The sequence below is a fragment of the Bombus vancouverensis genome, chromosome 1 (genome assembly GCF_051014615.1).
Source record: "Bombus vancouverensis nearcticus chromosome 1, iyBomVanc1_principal, whole genome shotgun sequence".
In the NCBI taxonomy this organism is placed as follows: Eukaryota; Metazoa; Arthropoda; class Insecta; order Hymenoptera; family Apidae; genus Bombus; species Bombus vancouverensis.
In genome coordinates, this window is record NC_134911.1 from 19,098,439 (window position 1) to 19,117,817 (window position 19,379).

Consider the following 19,379-nt stretch of genomic DNA (forward strand, 5'->3'; position numbering starts at 1 on the left):
CGACGAACAGAAGGATGTATTACCAATAGATTCGACGAAGATTAATATCGAAGGATGCTCGAAGGCATCTCGCGAATCGAGCCATCGAGTCAAGTTGATGTCTCAGTTGAAGTGCACGCTGAAGATCTTATTGTGACACTCGATAAAGCGTGTAAGACTCGCCGAGTTTAATTGCCTTTTTCGCGTGTAACGATGCTCGATGCTCGGTGGCTCTCTGCAAACGTGTTTTTAAACGAGGAATCTTGCATGTTCATTCGGAAATCGCTTCCAGACATTTCGATGGGAGATGATGACATCGTGTTAGACTTTTATTTGGTGTTGTAGTTTTCTATTATGTGTGACTTTCATAGTATTGTGAAATTATCTTGTACGGGATAATCGAGTGATATGTGTATATATAGAAAAAAAAAGGATTCGAGACTGATTTACGAAATAGTAAATAATTTACTTTGGTTTATTATCGAGTCATTAATGTTGTATAGATTAATTCACGTTAATCTAGTTAAGAAATAGTTTCCTGTCTAATGAGTGGTATTTTTAAACCACTTGAGCAAACTTACGATATCGTTCGTGAGAGAGAATGTTTGAATTTGTAAAAAATAAAACTCTAGGATATCACGAAATTGTCATACTTTTAAAAAGAAAATTGTAAAGTTGAAATTTTCATGGGATTTTTCAAGAAATGGAGCGACGAAATCCTTTCTAAATAAAATTTCAACCAGCCACAAGGTAATTTTCCTTCTGAATGACAGCTCTTTTCCTTTCCATCTTTCACACGGTTAACCTTTCTCGAGCAAGAATATTTCACTGAGAAAAAAGGATTCGCAATATTCCACTTCCTGGCTAGCTGGAATCCACGTTCTCTGTGTCAATATGTACGTAGCCTGTGCAATTATGCTTCTACACTAGATTCTATGGAAATAATAGGTGCCTTCTGCAAATTTTTATTGCACTGTACCAGTATGGAACGCTACACCAGCCAGTACATTAGAAACAATTACGATAACAGATTATAATGTGCAATGTATAATTATTTTCACATGATCGTAAGTAACTCGCTAACGTAACAACATCGACAGTCATGAATTTCGCCAGTATATTATTTCGTAACTTACTGCCGTAATTATTTATTAGCTCCGTTTATCCTATGTAAAACGTTTAAAAATTATCGTATGAAATGTTAAAACTCCGTTAGCGTTAACTCTGTTCAGTGTTAAATACGTAGTTGGGAATATTCAGCGAAGAGTATAAAAACGCAGAATTATTACGAGTCAGTTTCCCCAACGAGAAAATCGAACTGGCCAATCCAGAAGAAAGCATCAGTCGCAACAGGCTTTCTCTCCATATTTTCTTCGCTGCTTTTTCTCTTCAAAGTAATACTCGAACTTAACAAACGTTAGAACTTGTCTATTTCTTCAATTCTATACATATATACACTAGGAATTTTAATTACGACTGTGTTTTGATAATACTTGTACAACGTTATTTCAGTTTCTATATATATCTACGTATATTTTTCTTTTGGATTTTGTAAACTCGTCGTTTGTGTTCGATAAAATAATCATTCGTATGTATGTCGTACTATGTACAATATGCATTTATACCAATGCACGATATTTTTAATAAATTCTTGTAATATATATATATATATATATATATATATATATATCTATTAAATACTAGAATTAAACATAATGATATCAATGAATTTTAAATTTAATTTGTCGATCGTTCTTATCATAGTATAATTAGATATGACGTATTAATTAAATAATATAAACCCGATAATAACAGTCTATCGAAATACGTACATGTATATATATCGCATTAATAATAATAATAAAAATACCATTTGAAAACCATCTTTCCCGATTCAAGCACACAGAAAAAATAGAGAAGAATGAAAAATCAAACAACATTATGAACATCGAGAATAATAATTAAAAAATGGTAAAAATCGTGATTACATTATTTTCTTTTGTTGATAATTCCTCGACCTATAACTATCCATACGTCGCGCCGGGTCGTCGCGTTGATACACACAATTACTTAATCGCAGATCGTAGAGCACAGCGAACGACGTAATTGTGTGCGAAGAATTCTTGGCATTGAATCAAGCAGAGTCAGGGAAAACGGGATATCCCAGTTCGATTATCTCTCGGTTTGCGTGCACGTCTCTCGTGCGAGTGGTTCTTGATTGTCCTGAAATGTTTATACATACATCCGTTCAAATTATCGGGAGATTCCCCAGTTTGTTTATCTGTTTGCTATGGCAATCTTCCACTATTTACATTTGTACTTCCCCATTGATCTCCTTCTAAAAGTTCGACATTGTAGACCTTTCAAATTTTTCTATGTAGCTTTCCATGCGTTTTCGATCGATCAAAAAGATAGACAGACAGTTTAGAATTTCGGTACGCTTGGAATTCGACGAATGCTTGATACCGAAATTAGAATTTCTCTTTAGAAACTGTTAATATGCGCGCAATATCGTTGCACATTTACCGTGCTTGCCTTTAGTTGACACTACGGATCGGTGGCTATTGCAACAACGAATTATCGAAATTCTTACTGCGTACCTTTGTCTTCTCGTAACTTACAGGAATTCACAGTTAGCTTTACCCACTTCATAATTGATATCGAGTTAACACGGTTACGCGTCGAACTGTTAAACTACTTACGATGGTTTACGAAAATATTTGAACACTTATCGACGAAAATTTTTTAGGAATGTTACTATTACACGTGTTATATGAAACTGTCTGAAATTTTATTAGCACCGTAATGAAACAGTCTATGGTGATTATGTATATACGTGGATTGGTAAAATTTCACACCAGTCTGAAAATGTGTATAGAAGTTACAAATTGCTTACTGCAAACCTAAATAAATCAAAATACAAAAGACCTAATATACATTACTAAAAGTATAAATTACAATTCTAATTCCTGTGCATCTTCAAAGTTTCAAATATTACCAAATAAACCGTGATAATTATGTCTTATTATAACGCTAATGAAATTTCAAAATGTTTTATATAAATATCCAAATATTTTCGTGTCATACTGTGTAGAAAAAGGTTGAGATCCTGCTATCTGACGAATCGATTCTCCTGAAATCCGATGTAGCCCAACGAATATTTCTTAACCTTATAGAACACACCTTGAGGTTAAGAGGCCGCCTATGCTATATGTCACGTTATAAAGTATACATTTTTTTAACTATATCCTTTTTCCAAGATATTTTGGACTGTTGATATTAATAAAATAAATATATATACCCTTGAATCTTTACGATTATTTTCCACATGAAAACTTATAGAATAATATTAAGCTAAAGAGGTAGAGGTAATAGGCCTGTCGACGGGCCCAACGGTGCACTGATGTGATTTTTCTTCACGTGTGCACTGATATGATTTTTGTCCACGTGTGCACCATAGGATTAATGACTAACAACAGTCGACTTGCTCAAACGCTTAGCCATTATACAGCAACATACACGAGAAGATCATTTATTGCTCTGTTAAACTGCTTATACGATTACATAGAAAAAAAGACAATGACCTGCTATAAGTCAAGAAGATGAATTGATTCACCTGAAATCCAATGTAGTCGAACGAATTTCTTAATGACTAACAACTGACGACTTACTTAGACACAGCAATTAGCAACGTAATTGCACGACAAAATTATCGATTCCTTTCGCGATACTTTCTACGAATACTACCGGAACACAATCGGAGAACCGGACGTCTGAAACTCTAGTGACGATGAATCGGTGAATATCAATGATGGAATTAGCGGTATTTAAATATTTTGAAACGTTAAACGGAGATTAATGTTAGATCCGTGTACGATTGCAGGGGGTCCAAAGCGTAACTTTCCTCAGGATAATGCGAAGCCTGGAGAGGTTATCGGGTAGCGATCAAGACTGCGATCAGGAGATGTATATCGACCTAGACGACGCTTCCGTCGATTCGCTTACCGGAAAACGAAGTCGCCACCATGTCGTTGGCGCGGAGGTAAGGACTTTTCTTCTATTTTCGGTGTAATTAAGTCCGACGTGCTAGCGGAGGCACTTCGAGGCCGGATAAATTAAATTCTACTCAAACTAAAATAGCCTGTGTTACTCGTTCCTTTGCGCTTGGGCACTTCTTATGGCACTGTGCAGGAGTAAAAATGCGAGAATACGTGAAAAAGTTGTATGAATGTACACAACAAATTATACATGTACATTGATGATTAAAAACATCGGCATAAATCGTGTTTTCCAATATTTTTAAGTTTTTTCCAAGGTACTGTGCAAGAGTAAACATAAGGACACGATAAAATTCTGTGAAGAAAGCATAATGAATAAAAATTCTCACATGGTGTATATCATATTTTCTTGGTATGATTTGTTACAATATGAAATTTAATAATTTATACGGATTGATTTACCTTAATGTAGTTACAGCATCGATTGATAAAGTTTATCAAGTAAGTATCGAGTCTTTGAGGTTCGAGATTAATTACAAATTCAAGAACTTTACCTCGCTTGTTATATGGAAAGTCATTCATAAAAATGAACAGATTTTTCGCCGACGACAGCAGGATAAGATGAATAATATACGAAGATAAATTGTCAATTATTAATATGTCTGTACCATTAAAACAATACATGCGTATATTATGCAGTTAAACTATGATCACTGCATACATGTGAGAGTTACGCGTGAAAGAAAATACAAAGATAAAGTTATCACGTACTGAGCTTTGTAAACGCTCTGAACAGGTTATTTTAGTTCTTGTAGAAGCATACAACATATACAGAGATAACAAGGAGGATATATTTAGAATAATATATATTCAAGTGAAATCTAAAATTGCAAATATTTCTCATTATCATCGATTAAGATTCGGTACGTACAACATAGTTTCTACAATTTCACAATAATTTTGTTTCCAAGAAGAGCCGTACAGGTGCAGCAACTTTGTGTTATCTTCTTTTGATTGATTAGAGATAACGTTTGTTGTAGTTCCAATTCAATTAACGTAGCTGATATACGGAAATAAGTACTCGTGTACTTATTCTTTATAAATAACGATAAGACAATTAACTTGTAAATGAAATATTGAAACGATACGTGGATTGCTATACTCGCAAGAAATATCACCAGTAAATGTATCTATCGATTGCCTTTTTCGAAAAAAGGACTCCAAGCGAGAATCTAATTACGTATCATCGTAGTTTGTACAGAGAATATACGTGTAAGTGTAGCAGCAAATAAAATTATATTATAGATATCAGAGCAATCTTAATCTTATCTGTTACATTACGAGTAACTTGAATTTCCAGAGGATATTAGAATACGACTCGTTATATAATTCCGTGATTATATCGTACATAATGAAAGTACATCGATGAAATGCGAGGATCAATGCGAGAAGTTTCGCCTCTGATACGTCTTGGAAAAAAAAATGGAGAACACAGTTTCATTAATCGGCATTGTAATCAGCGTTTCTTACTAAAAGTAAACAGAGGTCACTTCAGAGGAATATTCCAAATAAAATTAATTTTTCTCTAACATCTTCTTCCATCGATCGATCGTACATGTAAATTCCATAAACCTTTCGTAAGTTTGCTTTCTTCGTTGGAATACTCATAGTCAATCCGGGGGAATTGTTCCCTGCTAATTTAGGAACAAGAAAGAGAAATAATTAGCGAAGTAATTAGAATAGTGGAAGGAGCGAACATAAGATAATGAGTCTTTTCGAAACGATTAAAAAGGTGGGTGAGGAGAGTGACAGTAGTGGCAGCGAGAGGAGCCCGAAACAAGCGAAAAGAAGAAATCGCGGAGGACCACCGACGACGAGAAGACGAAAAAGTGGAATTTCTGCGCGGGAAAGGAACCTGAGGAGGCTCGAGAGCAACGAGAGAGAAAGAATGAGAATGCATTCCCTAAATGACGCTTTCGAGGTAATTTTCCACGCGTTACAAAATAGCTACGATTCGTGAGCAGCTTTTCACGACACACTTCAATCGTTCTAAAAAAAACAATAAATGTCCACGGTAAATTTACTCGTTTGAAAGTTAATCGTAGGAAATCTGAAAATCTGAATTTACACTAACTCACAAAGATATTATATATTTGAATACTCGTTATCAAAATCTTTTACAATTATAGCGTAATCGTTGATTATGATGAAAATAATGTATTTATAATATATTATAAATATATATATATTTATTTATTTATTTTATTGTATATATATATATATTTTGTGTCGATTCTAACGAATTGTTATATTCATGATATATTACAACGCACATAATACGTTCACAACAATGAGACGCTATATATTGAAAAGTACTCAAATTCAATTCAATCTTTGAATTCGTATCTTTTTATCTTGAAAAAAATTACACGTCAATTCGCGATATTATCAAACTACAAAATCTTCAGCTTCTATTTCCAATATAATAAAGCACAGTTACTTAAGTCGATAGGAAATTTCATTTTTCAAACCACGTATTGAACGCGCTAACTTTATCCTTTCGAATACCTCGTTCCAATACGATCTTATTATTTCATATCCCCAAAGGCTTTTTCTTCCATGCTCCGCACAATACTCCGTTCAACGGAATAATAGAAGCGTAATATCTAGGAGATGTTGCCAGTCAGTGCCGGATCTGCCGTGAGCGTGGGCGATTCGTGTAGTACTTGAGATGTTATTTAAGGGCGGAGACGCGCGGTGGGGTGTGAAATAAGGGAATCCAGAGTTGTAAACTTCATATGGTAGCTCGTTGCATCGCCTTATGCAAAAGTCATCTTTCCGCAAAGAGGTCGAGGAGAAATAGACAGACAACGAGATATGGATATCGTAAGACATAGAAACTTGTAGACATGTACAGGGTGTTGAGAACATTTTGAATATTTATAATACGATTATAGATATGAAGAATATTGAACGAATGAAAAAAGTTCATGTACGAAACTATCGTTTCAAATTATAAAGAATTTAGTTTTAGAGCCAGAAATATACTGATAGCTAAGGAAGGAATCGGCTGACGAACCTTTCTCTCTATTTCACTCGCACTTCGCGTTTCTCGCTTTGATGACAGTTGGAATCCAATTATCATTTACTTCCTCAGAGTGAAAAACATGGACTATGAGTGAGATAGAGAAGAAAGTTCGTTAGCTGATTCATTAACCTGCGTGATAATTATTTAGTAATATACTTCTAACGTAAAATCGAATGGTAATTTGAAAAATAGGTTTGAAGCGACATTTTTGTACGTGAACTTACTTCATCGTCTAAAATCACAGCTTATCAAATGTCATTTATTTATTAACACCCTGTAAGAATAAAAAAATTCAAGGAACTTTTCTATGTTTAAATGGTTTCTATGGATAAATTCTTACTCGTGTCTTTATTTTATTAATCTTTTCTGAAATCTTCACTGCGATATAAATACGGCTTCTCTGGCATACACAACTTCAATTGTAATTGAAGTGTCGACTTTATCGGGAATAATGTTATCATTTTCAGCAACTACGCGAAGTGATACCACACGTAAAAATGGAAAGGAAACTCAGCAAAATAGAGACGCTTACGTTGGCCAAGAATTACATAATGGCCCTGACAAACGTCATATGTGAAATGCGTGGCGAGGAGCAACCGTATACGTAAGTAGTTTTATCAATTCGTACGCGAGTTCGTTTAAAAGGAATGTACGTAATAATAGAAAAAAAAGATAAAAATGAAAGCAGAAGGACAGAATCGCGATTATCGATAAAAGAAAATAAGACATCTCTGCGGCAAATCAATTACACTTGGTTAACTTCGAGACTATCGCGTGATTATGTTTTACCTGAGCGCTAATCCACGGTAAACGTAACCTGTTGATAAAGATAATGCCCGTAGAGATATTCAAATTTCGTATTTTAAAATGCCACTCGAAGCGTAATAACTTATTTTCTAGTTTCTAGTGTAACGACAGCTTGTGTGTCACGTTGGACACATTCTATACGTTAGAAAAAAAAGTAGAACAGTCGTTAAAATATTTCTCTTTGGTACTCTTCCTTTGTTATATCGTAAGAATTCTGTATTTTATATGTATGTACTTCATTTATATTTCAATTAATTATTAAATGGATTTTCGCGGTTCAAGTCGAAGGCATGGTTTTAATGCACACATTTCTTTTCCTTTTTTTTTTCTTTTTTATATGTTTTAACATCACGTCAATTGCGTATAGTCAGTGAGGATAATAAAGATTGAAAATATTACGAGGATTAGATCTTGTTATGTAACGTCGCGTCTTTCAGAAGAAAGAAAACCTGTGGTCATCAAAGCAGTTGACACTTTTATTTAGAGTTTCCTTAATCTGGAATTTAAAACGAGACTCTCTGTATCTAGGGCAATTCGATAGGATGGGTTCAACGATAATTTCAAATATCACACGTTGGTGGGTGAGATTTGGAAATTCTTTAAATAATCGACTTTTGCAAGAGGCGTTTCGAATGTCGTGTACGTCGATGTAACCGAGTTAGAGTACAACGTCCGATTGCCATTAAACGGTCAAAGATGCACCGCTTTTTCTTTATTTTCACCGTTCTTTCAACGCCTCGATGCTTTCTCGTCCGTTGCACTCGCATACTTACATATTTCCAAATATCTTGCTCCTTTCCTGTTTATCATTCCATCCCACTAATCGAAGACTACGATATAATTTCAAATAGGGTTACAGCATTCTTCTTTTGAATCCATTTAACAAATTATTAGCAGATACGTCAAATCTTTTGTATCGATATAGTCTCGGCATTAACAAAGACACGATCAGTTTCTTCGTGACATTATTATACATATGGTTTTTCATTGAAATTTCCGTAGGAAGTTTTGATCGTATACAGTAAGAATTAATTTTCAAATTTTCTATTAAAAACTTACGAATAAATAATTAACGATACAGTTTAATACACATAAGTACCTATCCAGTAAATTGTAAGTAAAGTAAATAATTATAAATTATAAATAGTTATTCTGGGTAAATTAAACTTCCGTTGTATGCTCTCGATGAGTAATGAAACAGGAATTATTCTAGCGAAATTTAAATGGCTTAATTCCGTGTTACAAATACTCGAATCTGACATGGTCGTTTAATCGTTATCAAAAATAGGAAGACTGTATAAAGACAGAGATCAAAGTAAGAATTTTATACGGTTAAATTCGAACACGTAAAATACTCGTCAATAATTCGAATCAGGTGAATTATTTTTCTTAACGCGTGTACGTTATGTATGAAATTCATTACATCATTTTATAAAGCGATAAAGACGCAGCCGAAAATATCGTTTCGAATATCAAAAGATATTCATAAATACGAAGATAAAAATCAAAATGAAGAACAATTATATTGCTACGATTTATAGTTCTACCATCAAAAATGAATCAATTAAGGTCAAATAAGATAATCATTAAGTAATCGATTAAAAATATTCATTTCGCTTATTTCATTATAAAAATGACACAAACTTTCTGTCTTTCCAAGTGCATTCAGGAAATTCTGATTTCTCAACACGAATGAGGATTTTACAAACCTCTCTATCAGTTAATCTCCGAATTCCCCCGACCTTCTTTCATTGATTGTAAATATCCGTTGCCGTGACATTATCTTCTACTTGCAAAACGAACAGCGAGCAGTGGTTGTTAATTCCGATAGAAGCTGTACATACCAAGCAAATTAGTTACATGAACATTTATATTCCGATCGTACTGCGACTCGTTGCCACAAATTTCACATTTCACGGCGATTGCGCTCGCTGAACCCTAAATGGTGCAATCGAAATGTCTTCATTAACATCGAATTCGCGTTTTATCGAATTCGAACGTTCCGTATGTATATATATACAGGGTGGTTGGTAACTGGTGGTACAAGCGGAAAAGGGGTGATTCTATGCGAAAAAAGAAGTCGAAAATATAAAATAACAATTTTTTTAATTTCTTTTTTTTTAATTTTTTTAAAAATCTACAGTGAGATCCGTTATAACGAGACGCGATAAAGTGCACGCGTACCGAGTGAAAATTCAAAGTCGATTTTCTCGAAAACAAAGCCTCAAACGAAAAATTTGTATTCTATATTTTCGACTTCTTTTTTCGCGTAGAATCAGCCCCTTTCCGCTTGTACCACCAATTACCAACCACCCTGTATATATATAAATATATATATATATATTTGCTAGCCGACCACGTTCAAGATAAATAGAATATTATTCGTTATTATTTATTAACGTTAACATTCGCCGATATCGAATCGACATTCGAAAGCAAAGACAGCAATTTTATCGGCGACCTTTGCTTTATCCGCTGTCGGAATACTCGTCTTACTGGCATTATCTTTCCTTCTGCCACGAATAAACTAAACACCGATTAACGCTTTGCTTAATTTTTGACTTTGAAATTCTTCTCCGGCGAAATTTATCGATTTTGCAAATATACAAAAATCGAATGCTTCTCTGTTTTTCTTTCTGCTCTTCCTTTCCTCGGATGATCGATCGATGTTTCATCGACAATCTCAGGATTGCTCAGGACATTGTTCGATGCGATGACACAAAGATTTGTTCGATCGTTGGCGAAAAAGGAAAAAGAAAAAGCGAGAAAGATGCGAGGGAAAACACTTGGTCAACATCGAAATTATAAGATAACATTGTAAGATAACGGGCAAGATAGTGGCATCGTGTCAGCTTAATTGCATCATAGGCATCGAGGTTGTAATGCAGTGTCAGTAAATATTGGAAAATATCAAAAGTTGGTCGGTCGACATGTACAAACTTCGTTTCACAATTTTAAAAGATGACCGTTTAAAAGAAATTCGCCAATAAATATTTAGCGTGAAATCGAGAACGAGTTCGATTCTTTTAACATCCATAATTTACAGAGCCGCCCCCCTCCTCTTGCCTCTGTCGCGTGTTCAATAAAAGAAGACATCTCTCGCAAGCATCGTACAATTCGTACCCAAATCCGGAATAATTAACGAAGAGAAATTCGAAAGTGTTTTCGGTAACCGCGTTAAATCACGACAACTCGATTTATCTCTCAGTCGTTGGAGTAGAGCCAACAGCCTGTCTTTGCCACAAAAACAGGCCTCATCAACGGTACATTGACTAAGAAAACAAAAGATAGTGACGCGATGCTGTTTCTTTCATGCTTACGTTTTTTTTCTTTCTCGTGTGAGCGTCACAAGGCCAAGGTAATTAATTGCATTGTGATTCATTGCGTCTGAAAGCAGCGTCGTATCGTAACATGCAAATAACGTTAATAAACTATGAGATACGTTATATATGGTATATATAATGCTCGCAAATTAGGAATAGTAATTTAGTACGATTTAAACATAATTCGATTTAATGAAATTGTTCTATTCCGAGAGGACAGATATTGTCACAATGCGAAGCTATCGAATCTTGTTCGTAATTCGTAAATTGTTGGAAATATCATCGAATTTTCGATTAGCGTTCTGTCTACTGAAAATGTTTTAAAATGCCCTTTAAGACGCTACAAGATCCATCGGACTGAGAGTAGCAAATACACGGAATAATACACCAGAAATAAAACGCATAATTATCTCTCGTCGTATTAAAGATATCCGAATAAGTACTTGAGATAAAAGTTAAATAACTTTGTAAAATGTTATTTCTTTCGACTTTTTTCGCTAGTATTTTATTTCGAAGCTTTTATTTCTGATTAAATCAACTATTTTTTATTGACTTTCCTTATTATTTATTTATTACTTTAGTACGTTATTATTTTCACTGTTTACCCTTTTTAACGAATAAAGGAAGTAAGTGTTAATAATTATCGTGAGACGTTCAATTTTTCTCTTACAAAAGTGAGAAAAAAAGTATAACTTTATTTCTAATAAAATATCGACGATAGTTTAGTTTATTTTTTAGTCTGAAAGAGATAGACCTTTCGAAAGCAAGCAAGAACACTTTGTGCTTCGTTTAAACGTTGCTCTTAATATTTCCCTGTATCTCTTATAAAGAAAATAAAACATTTTAATATTTTGTTTCTGATAATTCACTCTGCGTATACGATATTCATTTTAGAGACTTCGAAAGACCATGAACTTTATATCTCAATCGATTGAACGCAAAAACTGCAAATATGTACATACACGAGACATTTAAACTAGCGAACGCGTTTAAATTGTTTCTCTGTAAAATAGAAAGTAAATTAGCTAGTACCACTAGCCACGCACTACTCGAAATATCAATAGGATCGCCCACTCGAATGTTTTGCATTTCACAGAGAACTATTCAGCTCTTTGGTCGTTAAAAAATATTGCTATATCGAATACACTACCGTCCATAAATACTTGAACAATTCCAAATTATTACAAAGATATAAAATACGCTTGAAATGGAACTCTTTAATATAATTTTGACCTTTGATCCTATCTCGAGCAATCATATACAATTAGCAGATATTGATCGAAATAACAGTTAATATTAATTAATATAAACGAAAGAGCGATATAATTGAAGATTTATGAAAGTTGACGTATCAAATAGATTTGCACGGTATTTGGGTCTTCGAACAATTGAAATATGTGTCTCGAACCATTTTCTAAACATTTACATAGATTTTGTAAAGTATCAGCTACTCGTTACAGATACATAAAGAACTTGTACAGTACAGAAATATTCCTTGTTACGATTTAAATTTTGCAGAACGTTTGATTCCATAGATGGGAAGAGAAGGAAGAATTAATAATAGGAAAATGTTTTTCGATCGAGAATATCGTCCTATTGATTGATTTGCGCTAGATATTTATAGACGGTAGTGTACGTTATATTCTTCTGATATCTAACGTGTGATTAAATGTCGGAGAACTATTTAAATACTATAATTATATGCTGTGATGTTATTAAAATATTCGAGAATATTGCAACAAGTTTAAAAATAACATTGAAACAATAACAGCTACAATGATAATTAGCAAAGCAATTACAAATACCAGCTTCGATATGGAGTTAACTAAATTTACAACAGAACAATCGTATTATGTCGATAATTACATTCCAATCGTACGTCATACGCTCTGTCTGGAAATCCCTTTGGCGGGCAAGGGGCTGTTACGAAAACAGAGAGCAATTAAAATAACACGAGACAATTGAATTTCAGATTCGTCGATGGCGAGTGTGGCTCTAGCAGCGGCGACAGCACAGGCCAATTAGAATTAAGTGGCGGTGAACAACCGGAAGAAGCATCTCCAGCATCGATGCACGAAACTAACAACAATAGCCTACTTCATGAAGATTTAGAGCGCAGGATACCGTAGCTGGCCCAATTGCGTGCGAAAATGATCGATCCTCGTTGACAAATCCCAGTTCGATGAAGCTAAACTTCGTTTTAAGGCTGTCTTCTGGTAACGAACCGTGAAGAAAAAGAGAATCGGCCATGAATCTTAAAGCTTCGTAAATTAAAAGGAGTAAAAAAGAAAAGAGAAATCCATAGATAACGACAGTGACAAGAAAAGAAAAAAAGAAAAAGAAGAAAAGAAAAGAAGGCTTCATCGAACCTAAGTAAAAGAGGAACGGGAAAGCTAAGAGAGAATCATCGTCGTCGAAACGATCGTGTTAAATAGCCACTCGAGATTTATCGAAGAAGATGCAATTCGGCTTTTACGAAATGATCCGTCCAAGGTCGACCTCTGGAGATCTTTCGAAGGCCAACAAGGTGCGAGGATGACAGAAAAAGAAAAAAAGACTGACTTCACGGCCAGTCCGGCTGCAGAATTCTCTGCTTCTTCGTCTCTTTTTTTTTCTTTTCTCTTTGTCGCGAACTTTTTCTCCTCCTTTTTCCGGTGACATCGGCCCGTTACCTTGAAACACCTCGATCTTTCGACCACAAGCGACACCGATGCAAAGTGGCTGAGACTGTATCGATTGTCACGGATCCGTACCATCGTTGTGCCCATTTTCAATGTATTAATCACGTGCCAAAGGTATCCGAACAGAAACGAGGAACGAGCAAACATCGAGATAGTTTAGTTGGTTCGAAACGATCGAAAGAAATAGAAAGGGAGCGAGCTTACTGCTCTCCTTGAGATTCGCGATTGTTTGAAAGAAGATAATTCGAGAGAAGATTGGAAGATTCGCACGATGCTTGGCTGGAATTTGAAGGATTTCGAGGTCGACGCCGTAAGATCGGATCGCATCGACAACGATAAACGATCAGATTGCGACTCGATGAAAAATAAAAAGATATAAAGTGTGAGAAACTGTGATAGAATTTCGTATTAGAACCTCGTTGCACATCGTGCAGCACGCGACACTGTGCTAAATACTTTTTTGTTTCTTTGTGGTAATCGTCTACGGGCTGCAAGTTGAATAGAAACCGATGGGGACGTTCGTCAGGCCGGAACGGGCCGGAACGAGCCATCTCCGGAAGAGACGATCGAAACAGGACGACACACGACAGCCGTTGACCGCTGCAGAGCAACAACGAACGAAAAAGATGGAAGTGACCGCGGTAAAAAAAAAAATATATTCGGTTCGTTTAACGCGGTTTACGCATCAAACGGAACGCACCGCTTCGAAAGTTAAAATATTTCCTTTAAAACTCTCTGTTACTACTGCCAAATGATTTTGATCGGAACGTAATGACGTTTAAAAATTCCAAATGAGAAATTTTAAGCGATTCTCGTGTCAATAACTATGCAAGTGGGTAAATTGTTAATAGAAATAAAAATGACAAGAGGAGAATGATATTAGTGGTAGTAACAGTAAGAGAATAGTAACGAAAATAATATACGAAAAAGCAAAGGGCTCCGTTTAATGTCTGAATCGAGTAGAGAGAAATGGGCGTAAGTATATCTGAAGACACGGACTTCGAAAAATAACGCGTACCTTAGACATATACATATTACATATATATATATATTAATATATACGTGTGTTGATATTAGCACGTTGGTGATTAATGCGATGTATATTAATCACGAATGTGATAATATAATAATTTACTGTATTATCTCGAGAACGGGGACCAGAGACATCGACTTAAGTTACCAGATCTCGCTGAAAGGCGAGATACACACGCTTCGACTAGCTTCGTACGATCGACTCCACGAAGTTTGCGCTTCTCTCTTCGGTAAAAGAGCGAGCGATGCATTTAATCGATAATGTTCACGGTCGATGCACGAAACTAGTCGCGCACGATTTTCATCTTTCGCTTTAAACTCGAGGATGTTTCCTTCTCTTTTTTTCTTTTATTTTTTTTTTGTACTTGTCTCCTTTTCTTACTTTTTTTTTTTTAGCGATTCGAGCGCCAACAGTCGCTTCCTTTCGACGTTTTTCGTACGATTACTGTTCGATTGCGCGTAAAGTGGTCGTCGTGCATAGCTGAATTCTATGCGTTGAAGTTAACGAATAGGTTTCACGACCAAGTGAAAGTAAAATTAGCGAAGGTGAACGAATTTAACGAGAATCCGGATGTTACGCGTACGTCTGAAAATTGTGATACTTGCCTTGCGCTGAAATCAGCGTTTCTACCGAAAAAAATGAAAAGAAGAATTAGAAATTTATAGATAGTCCTCGTGACTCGTGCAGTCTGGATTTTTCAAAACTGTTAGAAAGTTTCAAACGTGAGCTGCGTCTTCTCGTAAAATGACTTGAACGTTTCGTCAGTATTCCAATTGACCTGATCAGAGGTCCGATTGTCAAATTAAAACTGCATTCTTGGACCTCTGACGAGGTTGAATATAATTCGAGTGAAACGTTGACATTACTTCGTATAAAAGAAAATCAAGCTACATACATATGTCTAAGAATTTGTGTCAGTTTTAACTACTTAATATATAAATTTGTGATGTTTCGAATGGCCTGAATATATTAGAGAATTATAGCAGTGTCTGATAAAAATTTCACTGTTTCTATCGTTAAAACTGTCGGATCGTCTTCCTTTTATTAATGCTTGATTCGAAAGTTTCGTAAATATTTCTTCCTTAACTTTCTACGAAACTAATAGCTCTCCTGATGTAAAGGAAAAGAAAACGCGACTACTCTAATTGTTACGATATAGTATGTACTTCGATCTATAGATCATATTACGATGCCTAAATCATGCACAAAAGAATGTTATAAAAGAGTGATATCGCTCTGTCGAAATTTAAATACAAACGAACTTTATATTTGTGTGTGTGAAGCTTCCAGCTCTGTTTGACGTAATATACGATTACTATATAAGAAAGTGATATGCATGTTAAATCCTTAGTAATTAATAGTGTCGCTATGATTTTCATTTAACATATTGACCGAGCACGAAACATTCGAAAAGAGAAAAGCAGAAATAGTTTAAATATTTCATCGTATCGCATCACCACTTTTATATTGTTTCCTTGATTTTCCTCATTTTTAACTATAATAGAAAAAATTATACGTTTCGAGAGCATCGATCATATCCACTTAATAATGGTTTTCAAGGATATACGCGATTAAGTACCATAAAATACGAGTAAATATAAAAAAGAAGAATGTATATATAGGTACTTGAGTTATGTTTCTATGTAGTATATATTATGTATATGTACACACATACGCAAAATTATCTATAACATAATTATATATATATATGTTATATATAATTATATTATATATATATATATGTATGTATGAAAATATATTTTCTAAACGAAAGAGTTTTATAAGTGACCATATTCTGCATACACATTTGCGTGCAGTCGTGTGTATACACGCACAGCGGTTGTGCGTTTGTACATGTATCGTCGAAAGAAAAAGAACGTAAGAAACAATATATGCATATGTAGATATGTATACAAATGTAACGGAGTATATATTATGTACATTGTATTCGATTCAAAAGTGCACAATCACTTATTTCTTGGTCTACCGAATAAAAAGTTTTATCGAAGATCTAATTTAAAAAATGAAAGTAGTAGAACGGTAGAAAATTTAATATTCTTTTTTAATTTCTATAGACTTAAAGAGTCAGTCTTTTATCTCGTTTAATAACTATCTGCATTTTTATTGTAATCATAGTTATCTGCAGATATCGGATCTAAAGAGAAAAAATTTAGTCGTAGTCGAAAGAAATCGAAAACGAATTTCTCTCTTTCTCTCTCTCTCTCTCTCTCTCTTCTTCTTCTTCTTCTCCCTCTACTTTGTTCATCTATAACCGCAATACTTACAAAACTACCAAAAATCTAAATTTCTCTTTAAACTCGGAGAGAAAGAATCTCTACGAATTCAATTCTCAAATCAACGTGAACTAACTTGATATTTCAAATAATTTAGATCGTGCATGGATATTGCCATTAAAATCGGGACTATTAAATTAGATACTATTAGAATAGTACCTAAAAATTATTTATCACTCTATGTAATTAATTTAGCATAAATCTTCACGCGATACTAACATTTTACGGATCAATGATTACATAAAATTGTTCAGGATTGAAAAACTGTATGAGATTAATGAAAAATATCGATGGCAGCTAATAATAAAAAACATTGTTCGATTTCATCGTTACATTTTCATACTGGAAAGTTTTTCCTCTCGCGAGTATGTTTGTTATATCTACGATATCTAAGAAATAATTGAATGTGTACGACTAATCCGGATGTAATGTACAAACACAGAAAGGCACGTACGTGCAGGAAGAGTTTGCGCACACGTATATAAGCATACGATTAAATAATGGACACGAACGTCGCGAGAAACGGAAATATATTGTCTTACAATGATGAGTCTCAAATGCGGGAACTTCCTTTCGTATGTAAGAAACAAAATGAAATTATCGCGAATTGATATTTTTCGTTTAGGATACGTATGAATGCTAACTCTTCTCTACTTCCTTTCTTTCTTGCGTTTTTGTTCGTTGAAAAAATCCCAGAAAGAACCAATATATATGTATATCGTGCAATCTTAAAACCGAATTTAACGTTAACGATAGAAAGTATGAAGAAGTTCCACGCCATATTTTTCATGGTTCTCTAAATGTAATTGTGCTCTTTCGAAGGAATATAACGATCGAAGCTAACGGTGATACACATTTACCATCCATTACAATTTCATACTCACGATCAGAATTGCGTAATTCAAGAGAAAAAAACATATTCCTATGCCACATATTAGATTATATTGCGCACCATATTATTGTTATCGCTATGATTACTCTACGATTTGTATTATTATTATTAATTATTATTATTATTAATATAATTATTAATATTATTAATATTTTATTGCTGTAGTTTAATGTCACGTTAGTACAATTCTTGTCATTTCGAGTCGATCGGCGCACATAAGCGAACTCTTTGTATCATGATGAACATGGATCATGATATTATTTATCGTTAACAATGAAAGGAACTGAGTAAAAATAGTATTTGCAATAGAAAGTAATCACGCGCAAAGTTTCCTGTGCTTCTCATTCGATAATCGATACATCGTATTTTCTTGAAAATTGATCGTAACTGAACATACGAATCGACCGTCATTTCTTCCTGTTTCTATTCCGAATGCTATTTTGTTCGGGTCTGATAACGAGTTACAGAATTTTACTAGCGTACGTACATAGACGAACGAGGGGAAAATTTTGTGAATACGGTAACAAATAGATGATACGTTGATCGAATATTACACGCAAAGCATAATATACTTGTATGTAGATACTAAAGGAATTTTTCGAAACATATTCTCCCTCGATCGAACAACCACTATTCATCTAACATTTCAACACGCATAAAATACGCGCTCATATGTCTTGCGATATAAAACGGTATGCAAACGAACTTTTAAGCGAATCAGTCTCGTTCGTTAATATTACTAAGGTACTTAATTTCTGAAAATAACAGGGTGCAATTTTCTACGGCATGTATTCATCTTTTAATGTTCTAAATGGAACTTCCTTGATTTTGTACACGAAGAAGAAAAGGATTATTTTATAGTCAGACGAAAGAAACTTTGACGAAACTTGGAAATAGCTATGAAGAAAAGAATTTGAAGTTTCTAGCGTCGATTTTGTTTGACATAAATATGTAAATCTCACCACTGAAACGCGAAATGGAATATATGGGCAAAATATTACGTAAAAAAACTTTGACGACGTTCTAAAGATTGTATACAGCGCATTAAATATACATATATATATATATATGTATGTATGTATATATATATATATATACGTATACATTGTGTACAAAACAGAAATATAAGCCTCCTAAATAAAATGAGCTGGCCTCTGCAAGCCCTGTTTTACGTAAAAAAAATGTCTTTTTATTTTGTAGCCTTTTTATTCAGAAATATAAAATTTTATATCAATATAAATACATATATTGGTTTTTATTTTTAGCATTACAATTTAATCGTTT

At 34.2% G+C, this 19,379-nt stretch overlaps 1 protein-coding gene and 1 long non-coding RNA gene across 3 annotated transcripts in view; both read left to right on the forward strand.

The window, feature by feature from the left end:
• LOC117153257 (uncharacterized) overlaps positions 1-19,337 on the forward strand; it is a 33,293-nt gene extending 13,956 nt beyond the window's left edge. The window contains exons 1-5 of one of the 2 annotated variants that reach the window (XM_076622007.1): positions 3,598-3,777; positions 3,863-4,021; positions 5,770-5,958; positions 7,533-7,669; positions 13,168-19,337. In XM_076622007.1, coding sequence (XP_076478122.1) covers positions 3,893-4,021; positions 5,770-5,958; positions 7,533-7,669; positions 13,168-13,324 — 612 coding nt within the window. In that variant the 5' untranslated portion in view covers positions 3,598-3,777; positions 3,863-3,892 and the 3' untranslated portion in view covers positions 13,325-19,337. Of the gene's footprint in view, positions 1-3,597; positions 3,778-3,862; positions 4,022-5,769; positions 5,959-7,532; positions 7,670-13,167 lie in introns of those variants that run through there. The other variant, XM_033327124.2, reaches the window with a different exon arrangement.
• LOC143303229 (uncharacterized) lies at positions 4,028-5,758 on the forward strand. The gene is made up of 3 exons (XR_013059323.1): positions 4,028-4,900; positions 5,018-5,249; positions 5,338-5,758. It is a non-coding gene; the product is annotated as an uncharacterized LOC143303229 (long non-coding RNA).
• Positions 19,338-19,379: the final 42 nt, after the last annotated feature.